Here is a 19,087-nt window from a genome sequence, read left to right as displayed (position 1 = left end):
ACACAGCGTTCCGACGCTGCTGCCCTGCCGCGAAATGCCAGTATTTTCTCTCTTGGCTTCTATGGTAGGAAGAAAAGTTGTAGGGCTCCTGTGGCTTCAGTTCAGGACATGGGGGCAAGGTCTCCAGCTGCAGGCCGCCCTGATCAGGCCGGGAGGTTTACCTACAACACACAGCACGTGTGTCTACGGACAGAGAGCTCTTCATCGGCTGCAGCTGAGTGAATGTGAGACTGGGAGAGTCATTTTGGGATTCCAAAAGCATACCCTGGCCTCAGGGAATCCCCCAAGCCAAAATGGAGGATTCTCTCAGGCTGTGACAGCCGCTGTCTCAATACAGCTGACGTCCAGAGCCCACCTCTGTTCTGGTGTCACCCTGGGATCTTTATGATGGAATCGTCCCCATCACTCTTGCTAACGCTCTGCCTTGTCTGACAGACAAGGTGGGGTATCTGACAGCTAATCTATCTACTGTGTTATATCATCTATTTTTAATTCCTCATGATTGTATCAGAGCTCCGTTGAGTCTGTAGATTCTTGGAGGGAAAAAGTTTAATATCCTATAGTAAATAGGAAGAAGCTACAAAATAGTTACGGAATAAAGGGAGGAATTAACTTCTGCTGGATTCCAGGCAACACGCTGGGCAGAACTGGGGATCTCACCTTCCTGGGGCCAGTTCTGCTTTACTCCCTGGAGTGTCTGGCAGCCATGTCCTCACAAGTCCACAACAGGAAGCTGCTCATAGATGGCGTGCCTGGCGAAGGCCTAACGTTGGGCACTGTCACCACATGGCAGGCTCCTGTTTACAGTATTCTGAACAAACAGGCTCTAAGATGGGGCTACCTGACTGTCCAAAAGCTTTTCAGGGGAGGATTTCAGAGTTGGCATGGAAACTGCGACCTTCTCAGCCTCGGAGCAGGTATGAGGGTCACACGAGCCATTGCTTCACAGGCCAGAGAAACCTGGGGTGCTGATTTGAAATCTAACCACTAAGGCTTCTCGCATTCCGTCCGTCTCCTTTACATTTTTTGAGGTTTTTGTGTGTCTGAATGCATGTCTGTACAATGCGTCTGCCAAGGCCAGAGGATGACGGATGATGTCAGGTCTGAGACACAGACTGTTGTGAGCCACCATGTGGGTGCTGGGAATTGAACTCAGGTCCTCTGGAAGAGCAACCAGTGCTTTTAACCTCTGAGCCACCTCTCCAGCCACGCTGTTTCTTAAAACTGCTGATCAACGGAATACTATTAAGCTGCCCAGACCCAGATTTCAATCAAGAACACATCACAGTGGCCCCTTTTAAAAAAAAGCGGAGGGGGGGGGGCTGGAGAGATGGCTCAGGGGTTAAGGGCACTGACTGTTCCTCCGGAGGTCCTGAGTTCAATTCCCAGCAACCATATGGTAGCTCATAACCATCTATAGTGTGATGCTCTGATGCTCTGAAAGTCCGGAGGTTTACATGCAGGCAGAGTACTGTATACATAATATATATATATATATATATATATATATATATATATTTGAGACAAGGTCTCTCTGTGAAGCCTTGATTGTCCTGGACTTGCTTTGTAGACAAGGCTGGCCTCGAACTCACAGCGATCTGCCTGCCTCTGCCTCCCAAGTCCTGGGATGCGCCACCACTCCTGGCTCACAGCGGCTCTCTTTAGCCAAGTACCTTCAGATTCCAGGCTCAGGCTCACCTGACAAAAGATACAAGTATACTGTGAATGCACAAGGACACACATCTGTGTACCTAAATACACACAGGAATTTATTGGAAAACATGTATCTATTCAACTAGTAAGAATTTCACACTGTGCAGGAAACTTTAATGGGTTACTATGAGGGGTGGTTCAGAAGGAAAACTAGTTTGGATTTTGTTGTTGTTGTTTTCCCCAGACAGGGTCTCTCTGTGTAGCCTTGCCTGTCCTGGACTCGCTTTGTAGACCAGGCTGGCCTCGAACTCACAGCGATCCACCTGCCTCTGCCTCCCGAGTGCTGGAACTAATGGCGTGCGCCACCACGCCCAGCCCGAACTTTGAATTTTTTGTTCCGTTCTAACCGCAAGCACTGCTTCCTTAGGGTAAAGATTAGGAGACTACCTGTAATCCCAGCACTCGGGAGGCAGAGGCAGGTGGATCGCTGTGAGTTCGAGGCCAGTCTGGTCTACAAAGCGAGTCCAGGACAGCCAAGGCTACACAGAGAGACCTTGTCTCGGGGAAAAAAAAAATTAAGAGACTAAAAGAACATAGCAGTATTCCAACAGGTGCTTGACTGTTTGAAAGCTCAGTGAAGCGGTGATGAGGGGCGGGGGGTCCAGCTCGCTCACCGAGCCCTGGGTTCGAGTCTCAGAGGTTCATGGTTCTCCTCGGCTACTCGACGAGTGTGGGGCTACCCTGGGCTACTTGAGGCTCTGCCTGGAAAAAGTCAAAGCAACAGGGATGGAGCAATCCTTCCATGTCTGCAGTAAGGACGGCAGTGGCAGCGCACGGGGAAGGGCAGGTGGGCATCCACCCAAACTGGAAAAACCTGGGGCTGGTTCTCAGGAAACTGAGGCCAGAGGAGGGGACGCGCGGGCGACCAGAGTGCGCCCTACGGATCCGAATCCGGAACCGCTACCCATTCCGCCAGAAGCATCGGGCACAGCGGGGCGTGGGGCTCGGAGGCGACTCTTGACCAGCGCTGGTCTCCAGGCCGCAGCCCCGGGGGGCCCGGCCATCGGCTCCCTTCCGTCAGGCCCGCGAAACGGCTCGGTCCTCGGGAGGGCCGCGGCCGGCCGGCGGGTACGCTCACCCGCCCGGGACTCCGCCGGGGAGCATGCGCAGTGCGCGTGCGCGAAGAGGGCGCGGCCGGCCGGGGCTGCGGCTGCGCAGAGGCGGGGCCAGCCGCCGCGCATGCGCAGTGTCGGGGCGGGGCGGGAAGGAGGGAGGCGGTGGCACCGGCGGCGGCTGCTGAGGAGGAGGAGGAGGAGGTGGGGGGAGCGGAGGGAGGTGTTTCTGTCAGTTCCGGCTGTTTGTTCGGGAAGTGGATCCGCCGCTGCCGGAGCAGCCGGGAGGGAGCTGCGGATCGCGAGGCCAGTACCGACCCCGCCCGCCCGCGCGCGCGCCGCCCCCGCCCGCCATGGCCCGGGACTACGACCACCTCTTCAAGCTGCTCATCATCGGCGACAGCGGTGAGGGCCGCAGGGGCCGGAGGCGGTGCGGGCCCTGCCGGGCGCGGCCCGCGGGGGCCTCGGGGCGGGCGGGCAGGCGGGCGGGCGGGCGGGGAGGCGCGGCCCGCGCGGGGCGGGAGGCGCGGCGCTCGGCGGCCTCAGGCCCGGGGGGCTCAGCGAGGGGCTCTGGGCTGCTCCTCGGCGGGTCGGGGTGCCGAGCGCACGGGATGCACGCCCCGGCGCTTGCTCCTCCTGCCTCACGTGTGACCTTGGTCAAGTCGCGCGATCTCTGGAGTTGGAGAGACCCGGGTTCGAGTCCCCGGACACAAGCTCTTTCCACTCTGTGACCTTGGGCAAGTTGCTTCTTCTTTCTGAGCCTCAGTGCCTGCATCTGAGAAGTGGGGACTTTTTAGACTGAGTGGTGTAAGTATTGAGTGAGCTAAAGTAGGGAACGCATTTAGCGCCTGACCCGGCGTAAAGTAACCTCTAAGTAACTGTTAGTGGTGTCAGCTTGAGGCTCTTCGTGGAGACTCAGTGCTCTGTGAAATGGGGGTAAGTCCAGGACCTGTCTCTCCGGGTTGCTGTGCGTTTGGATGAGGTGCGGCAGGTACAGCCATAAGCACATTCCTGAAGAATCGTTATGAAGTCTCTGCATGGTTCAGGTTAAGTTCTCTCATCTGTAGAATGGAGTAGTAAAATATCTCCCCGGCAGGGATGATGTTAGCAGCCGGTGAGCATGCACCTAGTGAAGGGAGCAGGGCCTGGCACACAGTGGGTGCGCAGTGTTTGTTTACTGTATGCCAGAGGGCTTCGGCCGGTATTTTAGGTGCTTTGTCCACATACACACACTACTTTTGATACTGTCCGTCTCTGACTCGTAGACCAGCCTCGGGGACTCAGTGCTTAAGATGCATTTGTTCACAGAGGGGCCTTAGTAAATGAAGCATTTTAGAGACGTTTGGAGTGTGGCAGGTGACCGGGCCTGCAGGGTGACAGTTCAGGGAGGCAGGCCCCAGGATGTTCATGGGAGCACAGCTGAGGTGCTAGGGTTATATGATGTTTTTAGGAAGGAGGCCGGGGAGCGGCTAAGTTTATAGACTTGAGTGTGGGGCAGATAGAGGGTCCTGTAACGTGAGACAGCTGAGTTGATGGTAGAGCCTGTGGAGCACCATGTCCCCTGAGACTCAGGAGGTAGGATTGTTGGGTGACTCTGTCATAGCTGGGCCATGGAAAGAAGTGGGTTTTGGTCTCGCTGGTGAAGCTGGCCTGGCGCGTGGCTGGTGGTTTGGATCCGGTGGTGGAAGGTGGCTGGTGTTGAGAAAAGTTGGGGCCTAACCAGTGAGGTGGAATCAAGTTAAGAAAGATGGAAGACTGATGGCTTGTAGTTTGAATGAAAGAACAAACACCAGCGAGCTGTGTAGACTTGAACTTGGACCCAGCAGGTGGCATCCTCCGGCCTGAGCGTGTGGCTTTATTCTCTGGCCTTGGTCTGAGTGGCTGACTTAATGGTGCGCTCTCTGCTCTCAGAGCTAAGTCAGCCTGCTGCGCTCAGCGGTCTTAGCCCCTCCTCAAGATGTCTTGGGCCAGTGTTAGTATCCAAAACTGAAAGGCTAAACTCAGCAAGAAGATGTAGCGTGTTGACTACTCTCTTCTTCTGTGAAACCCAGGAGATGGTTTTGGCCTGCTTTCCTATGGTGCACTTTGCATGGCGTATTGATTTTTTTGCTTAGAAGTCAGGTGTGGGAGAGGGCTCACTGGGCAGGGTCTGTGTGGCCTGGCTCCCAGTTGAGTGTGAGCATGTAGGCCTGCGTTGTGGAGAAGAGGGCCACACTCTGCTGTTGGATTTCTCCCGTCACTGAGCTGACGCTTGGGAACCTGGGAGATGGTAGCCAGGGGAGTTCAAAATAGGCTTTGCAGCCGAGCAGGGAGCCTGATATCGTCACCTGCTGCCCTGGGCCCCTTGAGTGTCACTTCCTAAGGTGCATCAAGTGATTCAGACACTTTCTCATCTGATTCTCACCCAAGGCCTCTGTGGTTTGTCAGATAAGGAAACAAGGTTCAGAGGAGACGCCTGACTGGCCCCAAGTCACACAGCTTTCAGCAGCAAACCTAGGAGTCCCCACATCTCTGCTAACACCGAGAGCAGGTGGTGTGGGGCTGGCAAGCAACCGGCCTCAGTGGATGCTGGCTTGCTTTATAAATCTAAGTTGTCCTTCCCACTCGGCTACACTGTGCACACTTCTGGAATGTAGTCTCCAAGCTTGGGTATCTGTTCTTTATCCCTGAAGTTCTGTACTTGGAGCTGTCCTGACTCTGGCTTTGGTTTGTAACAGTGCCCATGATGCTGGTCACCCTCGTTCTTAGAAACTGGAGGCTAGTGTGCCACCAGAGACTGCTTAGGTCCTTCTCTTAACAGCGGAGTAGACTGGGCACGGTTTGTCTGAGGCTACATGAGAAAGTGCTCACTGAGGCAGAGTTAAAGTAGATATCACTTTACTTGAGTTTATAGCAGGCTAGTGCCGAAGCAAAAAAAAAAAAAAAAAAAAAAAGATGGGTCTGTAGCCTAAGAGGGGAGCAGTGGGATAAAGCCGGGGTGAAGGCCTGAAAGCTGCGTGCAGAGGGGAACGGCTAAGGGTGGCATCCCGTGCCTGCCAAGAGGCATCAAGTGTTCTGTGCCCCTCGCAGGGTGGCAGACCTTAGAGCAAGGTGGCTGGAAGGCAGTGTTGGCCCCGTGCTGCTTCGTTGGGTGCATCTGCGGGATGGATAGCAGCTGGGATATCTGGGAGGTGGCATGTCTTGGTTTCTGTTCCTCTCAGGAAAAGCCGAGTTGGAGGTTAGTATCAGGTCCATGGCAGCTGACCATGCTGTGACTAGTGCAGAAAGCAGCCAAGGGTTTCAAGTCCTTGCTGTCCCTGCGGTGGGACCTCACCCTTGTCCATTACAGATAAGTGAGATTTGGATAAACTTAATATTGCACATCTTGAGTCCCAGCACAAGCAGGTGGCTTTCTGTGAGTCTGAGGCCAGCTTGGTGTACGCTGAGCGGTCCAGGCCATCCAGACCCTGTCTAAGTGGGCAGAAGGATTCTGTAGCTTCCTGGCCCCAGAGCTTGAGAGCTGCGTCACGGGCGCCTGGTACTACTGCTGTAATAGCATGGCGCAGCATGGCTTTCACCGAGCCTGTCAGTTGGAGAGGGGTGTTTAGTTAGTGGCTAGTAAGTGCTGAATGAATGCAGAGGGGGAGGGGAGGGGCTGGTCCTAGAGAACTCTCCACTGAGTGGCCAGACATGAGCTTTTAGCTGAGTAGGCAGGACCTAGAAGGCTCCAGGAGGAAGTAGGGAGGCCACAGGGCCAATGGGGTGTTAGTATGAGGCAGAGCACCAGGAGGACCAGCCCAGAACTTGGGCTCTCCTTGGGTTTAGCAGGAAGCCTCATGGCAGAGCAATGAGGAAGTGGTGCTGAGCAAGAGCACTGTAAGCTGGAGGTGCCCTGGACGCTGCAGGCGGGTGCTGCAGGCGGGTGCTGCAGGCAGAGCATCCTCCCTCAGACCCAGGTGTTCTTGGGCATCCTTGCTGACGTGCTCACTGGAGACGATGTCTGGGGTGCTCCGTCCGCAGCAGTGCTCTGCAGCCTTAGCTACTTGAGGCCTGGGGAGCAGCAGTGCTGTCATTGAGAACTGGCGTCAGGCTATGGGTGCCCTCAAAATAGGCACCTATGCCTAAAGTTTGATTTCAGTCACAGGGCATTCGGGGTCCTAGGGTCCGATCTGGCACCTTTGAGGGGATGCGTACAGGAGCCCTGGGATTGCTTATGCTTGCTCCTTCGCTCCTGAAAAAGCTGCAGGAGCATGATGGGCTGCAGCTGCTGACATGCTGCTAACATGCTGCTAACATGCTGCTGCATGGCTTCTGTCTTAAGTCCCGCTTCAAGAGTGGGATGCACTGTGCTCTTTTTTTTTTTTGGTTTTTCGAGACATTTTCTCTCTGTGTTAGCCTTGGCTGTCCTGGACTCACTTTGTAGACCAGGCTGGCCTCGAACTCACAGCGATCCACCCGCCTCTGCCTCCCGAGTGCTGGGATGAAAAGCGTGTGACACCACGCCTGGCTGTGCTCATTATTGTGTAGAGCATTTCCACAGAAGTGAGGTACTAGGTCACGGTGGGGGAGGGGTTGGGCATTTACATTTTTCTTGGTAATGCCAAATTGCTTTTCAAAGAAACTGAGGTCATTTGCATTCCTACCAAAGGGGCTGAAGGTGCCCTCCTTCAAGGTGTGTTAATACAGTTCAGTTGGCAGAGTGTCAGCTTCACATACATGAAGTCCTGGGTTTGATCCCTAGCATACCTATAACCCCAGTGTTTGGGAGGTGGAGGCAGAAGAATCAGACTTGAGGTCATCTTCTGCTACAGTGAGTTCAAGTCTGGCCTGGGCTATATGATATCTCACCCCCACCCATACCCCAAAAATAAAAAATAAAATAAAATAAATAAGAAAGAGGGAGAAGGGAAGAAAGAAGGAAGGAGCAAGCCAACAAGCCTGGCAGATGTTAGCAGAGTCCAGAGATGCTTGAGAGGCCTAAATTTGTGTCTGTGCTGACTTTCCTTTGGAGACATCTTAGATCGGCTGCTCACTCTGTAAGTTCTGGTCTCCTCCTCTGAGGAGATACAGTTGGGATTCTGGGAACATCACGAGCCACCATACAGGCCAGGCATGGTGGCGCACGCCTGTCATCCCAGCACTCAGGTGGCAGAGGCAGGCAGATGGCTGTGAGTTTCGAGGCCAGGAGTGTCCCCTGCCATGCCCACTCAGCCACCTGACTCAGCGAGGGTAGGCGACTGACCGTGGGTCTGCTCATGTGGCCTCCGTTTCTTCATCTGCTGACCATCCCTGAGGAAATGAAGGGCTCTTTCCAGCTTTGCATTCTTTGCCAACTGAGGTGGCACGGCATTCTCTGAGGACCTTGCTGAGGACGCACTTGGACTGGTCTCACTTGGTTGACCTTCCTCTTGCTTGTCTCTGTTGTCTGGTGTCTCCCTCCAGGCTGCTGGGGCAGCCCTCAGAACAGGCCTGGGCATGAGCCCCTCTGTCATCCCCCCAGAGGATTTGAGAGCAGCTTGTCTTACATGAGGACGAAGGAAAAGGTCAGCGATTGAGTGGAAGAGATGGTCTTGCTGTGTGGGGAGACAGGTTGGCCTTGAAGCATTCTGGCCTCCCTGGCTTCTGAGGAAGGCTGGGCTGACAGGAGGCCCTCCCGCCTGCTCATGGCCGTGCTCTCTCTTGCAGGTGTGGGCAAGAGCAGCTTGCTGTTACGATTTGCAGACAACACCTTCTCAGGTGAGTCCTCCCTGGGTGCTGATGGGGTGCTTTGGTTTTCAAACCCCTGCCTTGTTCCAGAACCCAGCTGCTTCTGTCTGATACGGACACTGTCATTCTGGTTGTTGGCTGAGGGAAAGTGGGGTTCTGGGGGCCTCTGTGTTCTGCCTGGTCCATCTTGTTCACAACCCGTTTCCAGTTCCTCACTTCCCTACCGAGGGTCTCTTTGTGCCCACACTTAGAAGAAAGTCTTACTAGATAGAGAGTGCATATCTAACAGGAAGATGTCCATCATGTAAGAGTGGCAGATGTCCCTGTACTGCCCCCGTTGCTCTGGAGCCTCTGTTCAGACTGTCTATGTCTGTGCATCTTGTCGTTTTTCCTAACTCCATCAGCTGTTCAGAAATGTGCTTGTTGCGCAGTGAGTGCGTGGTGGCGCACGCCTTTAATCCCAGCAAAGTGCAAACCTTTAATCCCAGCACTTGGGAGGCAGAAGCAGGTGGATCTCTCTGTGAGTTCGAGGCCAGCCTGGTCTAAAAGGGGTCCAGGACAGACAGGGCTGTTACACAGAGAAACTCTGCCTTGAAAAACCAGAAATCTGCTTGTCTTTGCCAAGAAACATGTTTCAGCCTTGCTAGCCACAGGCTTGGTTCTTTCTGTTTTCAGATGGAGTCTCCCTGTAGATCTCTGGCTTGGCCTCGAACTTGCTATGTAGATCAGGTTAGCCTTGAACTCACAGAGCTCCACCTCCTGAGTAGTGGATTAGCAGCATATGCTACCTTGCCCAGCCTTCCCTTGGTTCTGTCAAGGCTAGGAAGGTTGCTTTTGTCTGGGTGCACTGGATTCATGACACCACCCAGTGGTCACACGGCTCCTGTCTGAAGTAGTGCTGGATACATTGTTTCTTCCTGTACACACAGAGGTGAGGTTACTAGGTCACAGGGTCTAGAGTGGTTAAACTTTGCCTGGTCCTGCCAAGTTGCAGCTGCTTCTTTTTTTCTTTTCTTTTTTTTTTTTGTTTGTTTGTTTTTATTTTTTCAAGACAGGGTTTCTCTGTGTAGCCTTGGCTGTCCTGGACTTGATTGGTAGACCAGGCTGGCCTCGAACTCACAGCGATCCACCTGCCTCTGCCTCCCCAAGTGCTGAGATTATTGGCGTGTGCCACTGTGCCTGGCTCTGACAAACTGCTTTTTTATTTGACTGAAGCTGAGGACAAAGGGGAACTGCCATGTTACATGAGGGGCATGCCTTGTGTCTTAATTCACTGTTCCACTGCTGTGAAGAGACACCATGACCACCATAATTCTTAAGAAAGAAAGCATTTAATTGGGGGCTTAGCTTACGGTTTCAGAGGGTCAGTCTCTTATCATGGCAGGGAGCTGGGACATCGGTGAGAGCCACATCCCAAGCCACAAGCAGAGAGAGACAAGGAGCCTACGCCTTGCCTGAGCGTTAGAAACCTCAGAGCTTCCCCCAGTGACGCCCTTCTTCCAACAAGGCCACGCCTCCTAATCCTTGTAATCCTTTCAGACGTTCCACTCCCTGGTGACTTAAACATTCAAGTACATGAGCCTGTGGGGCATTCTTATTCAAAGCACCACACCTAGAATTGGTTGCCATTTGAGCCACCTCACCAGTTCCCAAATTGTTTTTCAAGGAATCTGGTCACATACAGTCTCTTCCTCTCTTTAACTGTATCTAGGTGTTTTGTCTGCAAGTATATCTGTGGTTATTGCTTTCCAAGTGGGTGCTGGGAATTAAGCCCAGGCCCTCCGCGGGGTGTGGACAGTATCTCTGGGGCTAGATATGCCTACTAGTTGCCCATTGTACTGTGACAACCAAAATTGTCTCTGGATTACTCCATGTGTCCTCTGGTGAATAAAGCCACCCAGGTTGGGAACCACCATTGTGTTTTGTTTTGCTTGCTCCTGTGTGAGGAGCTGCTGGCCCTGGAGTGCCCCCACTGCTGTCTGGACGCTTGCCCCAGAAGAGGCTGTCATTCCTCCCCACAGCTTTTGCTGAACATTTCTCACAACTTCCTGCTTTCATTTCTGCCTCCCCTTGAACTTTGGCTTCCTCGTGTCCTTCCACACCTCACACAGTCACCTGTGTCTGTCTGTCTCCTGAGAGAGGTCCTTGGTCTGTTCTGGATGGGAGTTTGTAAGCCTTCACCGTGGTGTACTGCGTAGGCAGCTGTGCTTAACTGCATCTTCTACACACATCCGAAGATCATTTGAAAAGCATCTGTGCCCTGCATGTCTCATTGCCCCGCCCCGCACATGAAACAGGACAAATTCTCAGCAATAGCACGAAGGCGTGGAGGACTGGCCCTCACTCCTTACTCACCTTTCACCTGGGCTTAGCCTCACACACCCCACAGGTACCATGGATATTTTGCTGCTATCCCCCCAGGAAGGTGTAGAATTGGATCCTATTAGTCAATTTTGAAAGTCACCCCCAACCCCAAAGAAATTAGAAACCCAGGATGAATAGGTGCATTAATTCTCAGGTCACAGCCTGTGTGTCTCTCCACCTCTACATTGGTAGCATGTATTTCTGAAATTCTTTCTTTGTGTCTCTATGTGCTGTCTCACTTGCATTACTGGCCTGTTAGAGCAGGTGTGCTTTCTTTGTTCAGGGCTCTGTCCTTAGGGCCTTGACTGTATGGAACACATAGAGTGGGTCACAGTAGGCTGGGATTTGGGGGGCCGAAGGGTTCTCTACTGTGAGTAACGGGCTGCATGTATACAGGCAGCTACATCACCACAATTGGAGTGGATTTCAAAATCCGAACTGTGGAGATCAACGGCGAGAAGGTGAAGCTGCAGATCTGGGACACCGCGGGGCAGGAGCGCTTCCGCACCATCACCTCTACGTGAGTCCCTTGAACCCCTGCCTTGGATGTTTGCGTAAAGTTGAGTGACCGTGCTGAACAGAAAGAGTGTGGTAGAAGCCGGCCATGGTGGCGCACGCCTTTAATCCCAGCATTCAGGAGGCAGAGGCAGACAGATCGCTGTGAGTTTGAGGCCGGCCTGGTCTACAAAAGCAAGTCCTGGATAGCTAGAACTGTTACACAGAGAAACCCTGTCTCAAAGAATCTTTAAAAAAAAAAGGAGTATGGTAAAAATGCCACTGGGTGTGAGGGAGGGAGGCTGAGGTGGTTGCTGGCTGCAGTGGTGGCAGCTATGCGTTCCCTTCCTGAAGACACAAGAGGCGGCCATGGTCTGCAGCGGCTGAGCCCTTGTCCTGGTATATGATCTGGTACAGACCATGTACAATCCATGCACACTGTTTTACCTGCCGGCAGTTCCTTTCTCTTCAGGTGGCAAAGCAGCAGAATTTGCTTCACTGGGTTAGTGACAAGCCCTTCCCTGGTGCCCAGTGAGTCACTGACAGTTCTTGGTGGGTTTCAGTTCTGTGTAGCTTCTGGTCACCCACCCTGACTCCTCAGAGATGGCTCTCCAGAGGCCTGCAAGACCATGGCGATGTGGGCTCTTCCTCCACATCCCCCGTCTGTTAGCTGGGAGACCCCTTGGCCTCACATTGCCCTTCTTTGCAGCCTTTGTGGGGACTCAGCTGCCCACGGGAGGAAACCCTCCAGTGCCGAGTCCTGCAGTTCTGGTTCTGGTTCTTAGGCGCTCGTAAAACTGTGGAATTGAAATTGTTGTTCTGCTGTATGCCCTTGGGCAAGCTGCCTAACTTGAGATTTCTGTAGGCTTTGCCTGAGTGCAGGCCTCTTGCTCTGGGCTTTTCATGGGTCAGACCTGTGTTGCTGTTACTCCACTTTACAGATAAAGGCATGTCTGTATGTGTGTGTTTGAGACAGGCCTCGCTGTGTAGCCCTGGCTGCCCTCAGGCTCACAAGTATCTGCCTGTTCCTGTTGGGATTGCAGGTGTGCCCCATCTCTCACAGCACAAGGTGCTTTTGAGAAGTGGGCTCCATGTTGTAGTGCATGTAGGGTTGGCCTCTGTGGACATGTCCCAGGCCCTCCTGTATAAACAGTTCCAAATCTCAATGGAATGTTCCCCATTCTGCCTCATGGAGGTACAGGTGTCCCTCTAGCCCTGGGCACCCTCTGAGGTTGTGAGTGTGAGGGGTTCATGTGGCAGGGTAGGCACAGGACTACTTAGCCGAGAGGCTTAGGTTGAACTGTCTGCCCTGTCCTGGATATGAGACCCATGGCCCAGGAATCCCTAGGTACAGGGTGCTGTCCTGTCTAGGGAAACCAAGATTAGCCCCGCCTTGGGGTCTTAGGCTTGGCCCATTTTGAGGGAGAAGGCACTTCAGGGCTGCCAAGGGGCCATGGAGAGACTTGGCCCCCTGTGACAGTGGCTGGTGAAGAAAGGGTCTAAAGATAGCTGCGTGCTCTGGAGGTGTGGCAGTTGATGCATGAGTGGAAGCCACGGTACCCAGTGTGTCTGCTAAAACAGCCCTTTGCTGCCGGCCAGTCTCAGGAGGACAAGAGTGGATGAAGCTTTGCACGAGCCTAGGAACCAAGCCTAGTGCTGAGGTTGCAGCTGGACCCAGTTGGGGCAGAGATGCGTAAGGCGGGGGATGTAAGACGCCTCGGGCAGCCCTGGTGTCCTGCTAGCCAGAAATATGGGCCACTATGGCCCAGCCTAGGCCCTTTCCTGGCCAAGGCTGTTCTGGAGTGTCAGGAGCAAGGGCATTTCTTGTGTTGTTTCTTGGTGTTTTCAGCAAAGAACAGGTTAGAGGCCTTCTGAGGCCTAAGAGGCATCCACTACGCTATCTGTGTGCAGAGATGGGGACTTCACCTGGACTCCAGACTGCTGTGGGGGACACTAGGCCTGGTAATGAAGAGCACCCAGCACTCTTTGTACTGCTCCCAGCCTTGGGGTGACATCTGCTAGCTCCTCTTCCTTACAGCCACTCAAAGTTTGTACTAGTACCCCGGTTTTATAGGAAACTGAGGTCAGGCGTAGAGATGAAAGCTTTCCAGAGTCCAGAGCTTTCACAGACCTTTGTCCCCAGATAGGTCTTGACTACAGAGAGTAGACAGCAGGCTGCCCTTTACTACCCTGGCTGTGGGTCCTGGTGTGGCCATCTTGGAGCTCAGGACAAGAGTCAGCCCGCTCTCTGTGTTTATATTCTGGGTGGTCAAGGATAGGTAGCTTTAGAGACAAGGCTCAGAGAGGCAGCCCTGGGGTATACAGAATGAGCCAAGGACGCCTGGCCTGGGGAGCCCAGCCCAGCCCCAGGTCCTGTGCTTCAGGGTTGACGCTGCCTGGCTTTTTGGGTAGCAGGTGTTCAGAGAGGACAGTGGTACCCTCCTTCCTTCCTTCCTTCCAGACCTTCTGGCTGGTTCGGGGTCTGCAGCTTGAGTCCCTTCTACAGATGCTAGAGGCCTATGCAGCCCCTGCACTCTCCCTCACTGATACAGTGAGCCCAGAGCAGGAAAGGAAGTGTCACCTGCCCACCAGGGTAAAGGGACACTTTGCTATGGCTTCATGTAGGAGCAGCCTCTTGGAATGCATTTTATTACTGAGATTGAGAGAAAGTTTGAATGTTTAAACAAGGATAGTGATAGCATGGTGTCAAACACAAAAACTGCCAGAGTTCTAAAAATAAAAGGAGAACTTCAAATAAGTTTCCAGCTCACGGCACACTGAGTCACCTAGGGTGACTCTTCAAGCCTGGTCCACCTCAGCCTGTCACCTGCCCCCACCACCGCTGCCAGGGCAGGCCTGCCTGAGGAGCCGGAGTGTGGTCATAGCTGGGTGCAGGACTGGGTCTGGCCCTGGCACCCTCCCCTTCCCCACCACTGGCCTGCCGCTCTGCCTAGGCCAAAGCCCTGATGCACATCTTGGCCCTACAGGTATTATCGGGGGACCCACGGGGTCATTGTGGTTTACGACGTCACTAGTGCTGAGTCCTTTGTCAATGTCAAGCGATGGCTTCATGAAATCAACCAGAACTGTGATGATGTTTGCCGAATATTAGGTGAGGCCAGACCCCAGGGGTGGGGCGGCGGGAGAGCAGCGCTGGTGTGCCTGCAGGCAGTGACGTACGCTTTGTCTTAAGTGGGCAACAAGAATGACGACCCTGAGCGCAAAGTGGTAGAGACAGAAGATGCCTACAAATTTGCTGGGCAGATGGGGATCCAGCTCTTTGAGACCAGTGCCAAGGAGAATGTCAACGTGGAGGAGGTAAGCTCTGCTGAGCCACTCGCCCTCCCCACCACAGGCCTGCGCAGGCATCCGAGGGACCAGCAGTTACCTAGTGCCCACTGTTGGCTGGCGGCTGTGCAGGCCCTTTAAAGGCCTTAGCTCAGCTGTCCTCTGAGCTCCATGTTTCCTGGAGGAAAACTGAAGTTCTTACCACCAGTGAGAGGTGGAGTCACGCCCAGATCTTTCCCACCCCACAGCCATGTAGTGTCTGTCCTGGCTGTTTCCCGTTGGCCCTCTTGTGCGCGCACCCATCCTACCACCCTGTCCCTGCCCCGCTTGCCTTCCTGGCACCTGCTGAGAGGTCCCTGGGGTTGTGGATGGAGCCTCCACCCAGGCAATCTTCCTTTGTAGCTGTTGCCCAGTAGCTGTGATTCTGCGAGCCTCGGGGTGCTTAGGGAAGTTGGGTTGCCACTGCACTGGGGACACAGGCTTCTCAGGCCAGGACCTACCTCTCTGGGAGTCATGTGTTCACCTGGGATGCACAGGGAGTAAGAGTTGCTCTCCAGGTTGTGGGGATCAAGTGAGTGGGGTTGTGCTGAGGGCTCTCTCTATACAGCGTGCGTGCATGTGTGCGTGCAAGCACGTGCAGAGGAGGGCATCAGAAGCCATGGAGCTGGAGTGACAGTGCTGCCGGATGCCTGGCTTGTAAAGGGGGTGCTATGATCTGATTGCTGTCGTCATAGCAGCAAAAGCTCGCAGCATTGAGTCAGCTCAGCTCTGGTTTCAGGCACATCTGAGCCCCTAGTTTAGCTTTTTTGTGCCTTCTGCTTCTGTGCCAGTTGCTTTTACATTCTGGGGCAGAGTGGACAGGAGGCCTGTGGCCTGGTGGCTCCTGGCACCAGTACATTGGGTAGGCAGGGGAAGGCAGGCAGACTGGCCCCGCTGCAGTGAGGTGGCAGCAGGTGGACAGGCAGTGGCTTCCTTACCTCTCCATGCAGAGCAATGTGCCTTCGTCTTGCCAGACGGCAAGGATCCTCCTATGTATTAAAAAGGACTGGAGATAGCTCAGTGATTAAGACTGCATTGTATGTACAGAGGACCTGAGTTCAGTTCCCATGCCAGGCATCTCACAACCACCTCTAACTCCAGCTCCAGGGGATCTGACTCTGGCTTCCATGGACACCTGTGTTCATGTGCACATATATGTACAGGCGGGGAAAAAAGACCAAAAATGTTCTAGCGATTGACTTCCCCGACACAACTAAGGTCCTTCAACATTCCTTCTTAACCTTCAAGTAACTCCACTCCCCCACCTGGAGCAGTGGTTCTCAACCTGTGGGTCATGGAGGGGGGGGTCACATATCAGATGGTTACATTATGATTCATAACTAGGAAATTACAGTTAAGAAGCAGCAATGGGGCTGGAGAGATGGCTTAGAGGTTAAGAGCACTGTCTGATCTTCCAGAGGTCCTGAGTTCAATTCCCAGCAACCACATGGTGGCTCACAACCATCTATAATGAGATCTGGCGCCCTCTTCTGGCCTGCAGGTGTACACTGTATACATTATAAATAAATAAATCTTAAAAAAAAAAAAAGCAGCAATGAAGTAACTTTAGGAGTGGGTCATCATGACATGATGAACTGTATTAAAAAGTCACAACACTGGGAAGATTGGGAACCGCTGGGCCAGAATAAACACACTCACAGGTCTCCTGCCTCCCCAGGTAAGGCCAGGCTGGGCTACATAGTCATGGTGAAATACCGTGTGCACGCGCACACACGCATGCACAGGTTTTGGGGACACACGTACAATTCACAGAGGACTAGAAATGGCCTGGGGATTGGCTGTGCTAGCCAGTGGGGGCTGTGTACTCAAGTCAGCCTTGCCCTGTCACCTCTCCAGATGTTCAACTGTATCACAGAGCTGGTCCTACGAGCAAAGAAAGACAACTTGGCCAAACAGCAGCAGCAACAACAGAACGACGTGGTGAAGCTCACGAAGAACAGTAAACGAAAGAAACGCTGCTGCTAATGCCCCAGCCACCGCAGAGACTGCACTGCACCCCCCAGCCCGAGGCCCTTGGAGGCACCTCGGGGGACAGTCTCAGTTTAGTGCCGTTATTTAAAGAATTCTCTCCACGATTTTTGTATCGGGAGGCGCCATTGGCACTTCCTCCCCCTTTCCCCTCGAGTGCCAAGAAGGTGTTGGACGAGCCTGCCCTTCCCCACTGGTGCCCTTCTCCCTGAGGCACCTGGACATGGTGAGGACAGCTGAGCGGACTGATTAACCAGTTTGTACATAGTGTATATTGCATTAACCAGCTGCACACCCTCAGCCTGCTCTGGCTTTTGCCTCCTTCCTGCTAACCTGCTGCAACAGACCCTCCCAAACCTTCCTCCTCCATCTCGACGGCAGCTTGCTGAGGAGCCAGCCTCATGTCCTAGCTGAGTCTTTGGCCATCCTGGGCCCATGGAGCGCACTCCACATGGCTCTGGGAGCTGGGGAGCCTGGCCTCCACACAGGCCCTGCCCTCTGCTGGCCCTAGGCCTTCAGTACCACAGAGGAAGTCAGTCCTGCCCTGTTGGACAACAGGTTTCTCGTTCTGCCTTGTAGATGCCTCTGCTGCAAACCCAGGGAGCTGCGGCTTCTCACTTACCCAACATGTATCAGTTCCAGCAGAAAGGCAGGGCACGTCTGTTCAGAGATGGAGCATTATTTCTACAGATACAACAGATGGAGCCAAGTCAAACCAACTAAGTTCCTCAAATTATTTCCTTCAGATCTGATTGTTTATAGCAAAAGTTGTGACTGTCCTACTTTGGCTCAGTATTTTTAGAGGTGGTGTGTGGCTTCTGTTCATCACAGGGCTAGGCTTTCCCTCTGATGGGAAAGGGGGGCTTTGTACCCTTGTTCCTGTGCACGCAAGGGCCTACTACTGGAGCTAGTTGGAGGTGTGGCACCAGGCGCCTCTGGCACAGCCAGGGGTTGCTGGCCTGTGGGAGACACCTCCAAGCTGGGACAGGCAGCTTAAGCATTACTGACAGACCAGTTTTAGTATGAAGTAGTAGGAAGATTTCCTAGCCACTGGGAAGTGGCAGTGGGGTGGGGACAGCGGTATTCACCCCCCCCCCCAGTCCCCTGGAGTAACCAGGGTAATCTGCATTTGATTACTTCCCCCTTCCCCAGGACACTGGGTTCCCTTTCCCCTAATGGATCACAGAACTGGGAAGAACTGATTGACACCATAATGTGTTTTATTAGATTTCCTTTCCTAGGCGATTTCCAGGCACTGTCCTGACTGGACAATCACAGAATATTGCAGATTTTCCATGTTAACACTGTGGATGGGTTTTTAATCAATAAAACTGGGGCTTTTCTTTTTCTTTCTCACCTCTCTCTCTCCACTTGTCTGAACTGTCAGAAGCTGGGGTTTGGTGTGACAGGCTGGGCTTGGGGGGCTGTGGAGGACACTTCAGGGCCAAGCAGTAGGCAGCGCCATGTAATCAGGTGAGCTGAGGGCCTGTTCCGGGCAGAAGGTGTCTGCATGTCTCTGAGACCTGGGAACCCAGGGTGGGAGTGTTTGCCAATTCAAGCAATAAGAGGGTGCATCTTGGAGCATCCAGCCCCAGCTGGATGTCTCTCTGGCTTCTGGCACCTGCAGGCTAAGGCCCAGGTGGTGGGTGACTTTGGTGACAACAGCGTGCCTGTCCCGCAGAGTGTTACATGCATGAGTGGGGTGGGGTGGGGGTAAGGGTGGGGGTGGGGGACTCAGGGCTAAACTGGTGTCCTGGTGGACCTGATGTGAAACTCCCGTCAAACAACAAACTTTTAAATGGTTTGCTAGGATTATTTCTGTATTGAAAGTTTCTAATTATGCTTTTTAAAAAAAAATACTAAAAATAAAGGTTCAAGCTGCCAAATTTCCTCCCAGGGTCTGTTTGCTCTCCTTCCCCTGCACTCTGGGTACCTGGTTTGTCCCGCTGCTGAGTCCAGCTCTTGTTCTCTGGTGCTGCACAGGTGCACATGGAGGGCCCTGGGCCAAGTCTGCTTTCTCTGTGAGCGGATGGTTCAGGGTGGTGTTTCCCCTCTGGGCCCAGAGCACGTGTATGAAGATGCCAGAGGAAGATCCATGTTTATTCTGCATATGCCGGAAGGATGCAGTGGAAGCGCGTGCTTGGAGTGAGTGCCTTCAGCTGGAAGTTTGCCACAGGTAGGCAAAAGGGTGCTGGCAAGACACATCACAAGTGCCCCTTGTGGGCCTAGCGTTGCCCCTCTACAGCAGCGGCCAGTGGTGGCTTTTTTGAGACAGGGTTTTCTCTTTGTAGCCTTGTCCATCCTGGACTCGCTTTGTAGACCAGGCTGGCCTTGAACTCAGTGATCCACCTGCCTCTGCCTCCCTGGGTGCTGGGATTAAGGGTGTGGTGGCACACGCCCAGCCAGGGGTGGCTTTTGACACATAGAGTATGTTCGTACCAAACAACCCCCCCACATACCCA

The 19,087-nt window shown here is 53.6% G+C and overlaps 1 protein-coding gene across 2 annotated transcripts; it reads left to right on the top strand.

The window, feature by feature from the left end:
• Positions 1–2,972: 2,972 nt before the first annotated feature.
• Positions 2,973–18,515, top strand: RAB35 (RAB35, member RAS oncogene family). Of its 2 annotated transcripts, XM_084762230.1 has the most exons (6): positions 2,973–3,170; positions 8,430–8,480; positions 11,211–11,334; positions 14,297–14,421; positions 14,503–14,627; positions 16,494–18,515. In XM_084762230.1, the coding sequence occupies exons 1-6, from the start codon at positions 3,119–3,121 to the stop codon at positions 16,620–16,622; spliced, it is 606 nt and encodes a 201-aa protein (XP_084618356.1). In that variant the 5' UTR covers positions 2,973–3,118; the 3' UTR covers positions 16,623–18,515. The 2 variants fall into 2 exon arrangements, with proteins under 2 accessions (XP_084618356.1, XP_084618357.1); XM_084762231.1 differs by lacking the exon at positions 14,503–14,627.
• Positions 18,516–19,087: the final 572 nt, after the last annotated feature.

This window comes from Acomys minous (genome assembly GCF_964271855.1).
Source record: "Acomys minous genome assembly, chromosome: 16".
Taxonomy (NCBI): domain Eukaryota; kingdom Metazoa; phylum Chordata; class Mammalia; order Rodentia; family Muridae; genus Acomys; species Acomys minous.
Note: the sequence above shows the minus strand (reverse complement) of the source record. Positions and strands in the feature narration are given on the sequence as shown.

Coding starts and splice junctions, on each gene's coding strand:
- RAB35 (XM_084762230.1), top strand. CDS start 3,119: ATGGCCCGGGACTACGACCACCTCTTCAAGCTGCTCATCATCGGCGAC. Junction 8,481..11,210: donor TGCAGACAACACCTTCTCAG/GTGAGTCCTCCC, acceptor GCATGTATACAG/GCAGCTACATCACCACAATT. Junction 11,335..14,296: donor TTCCGCACCATCACCTCTAC/GTGAGTCCCTTG, acceptor TTGGCCCTACAG/GTATTATCGGGGGACCCACG.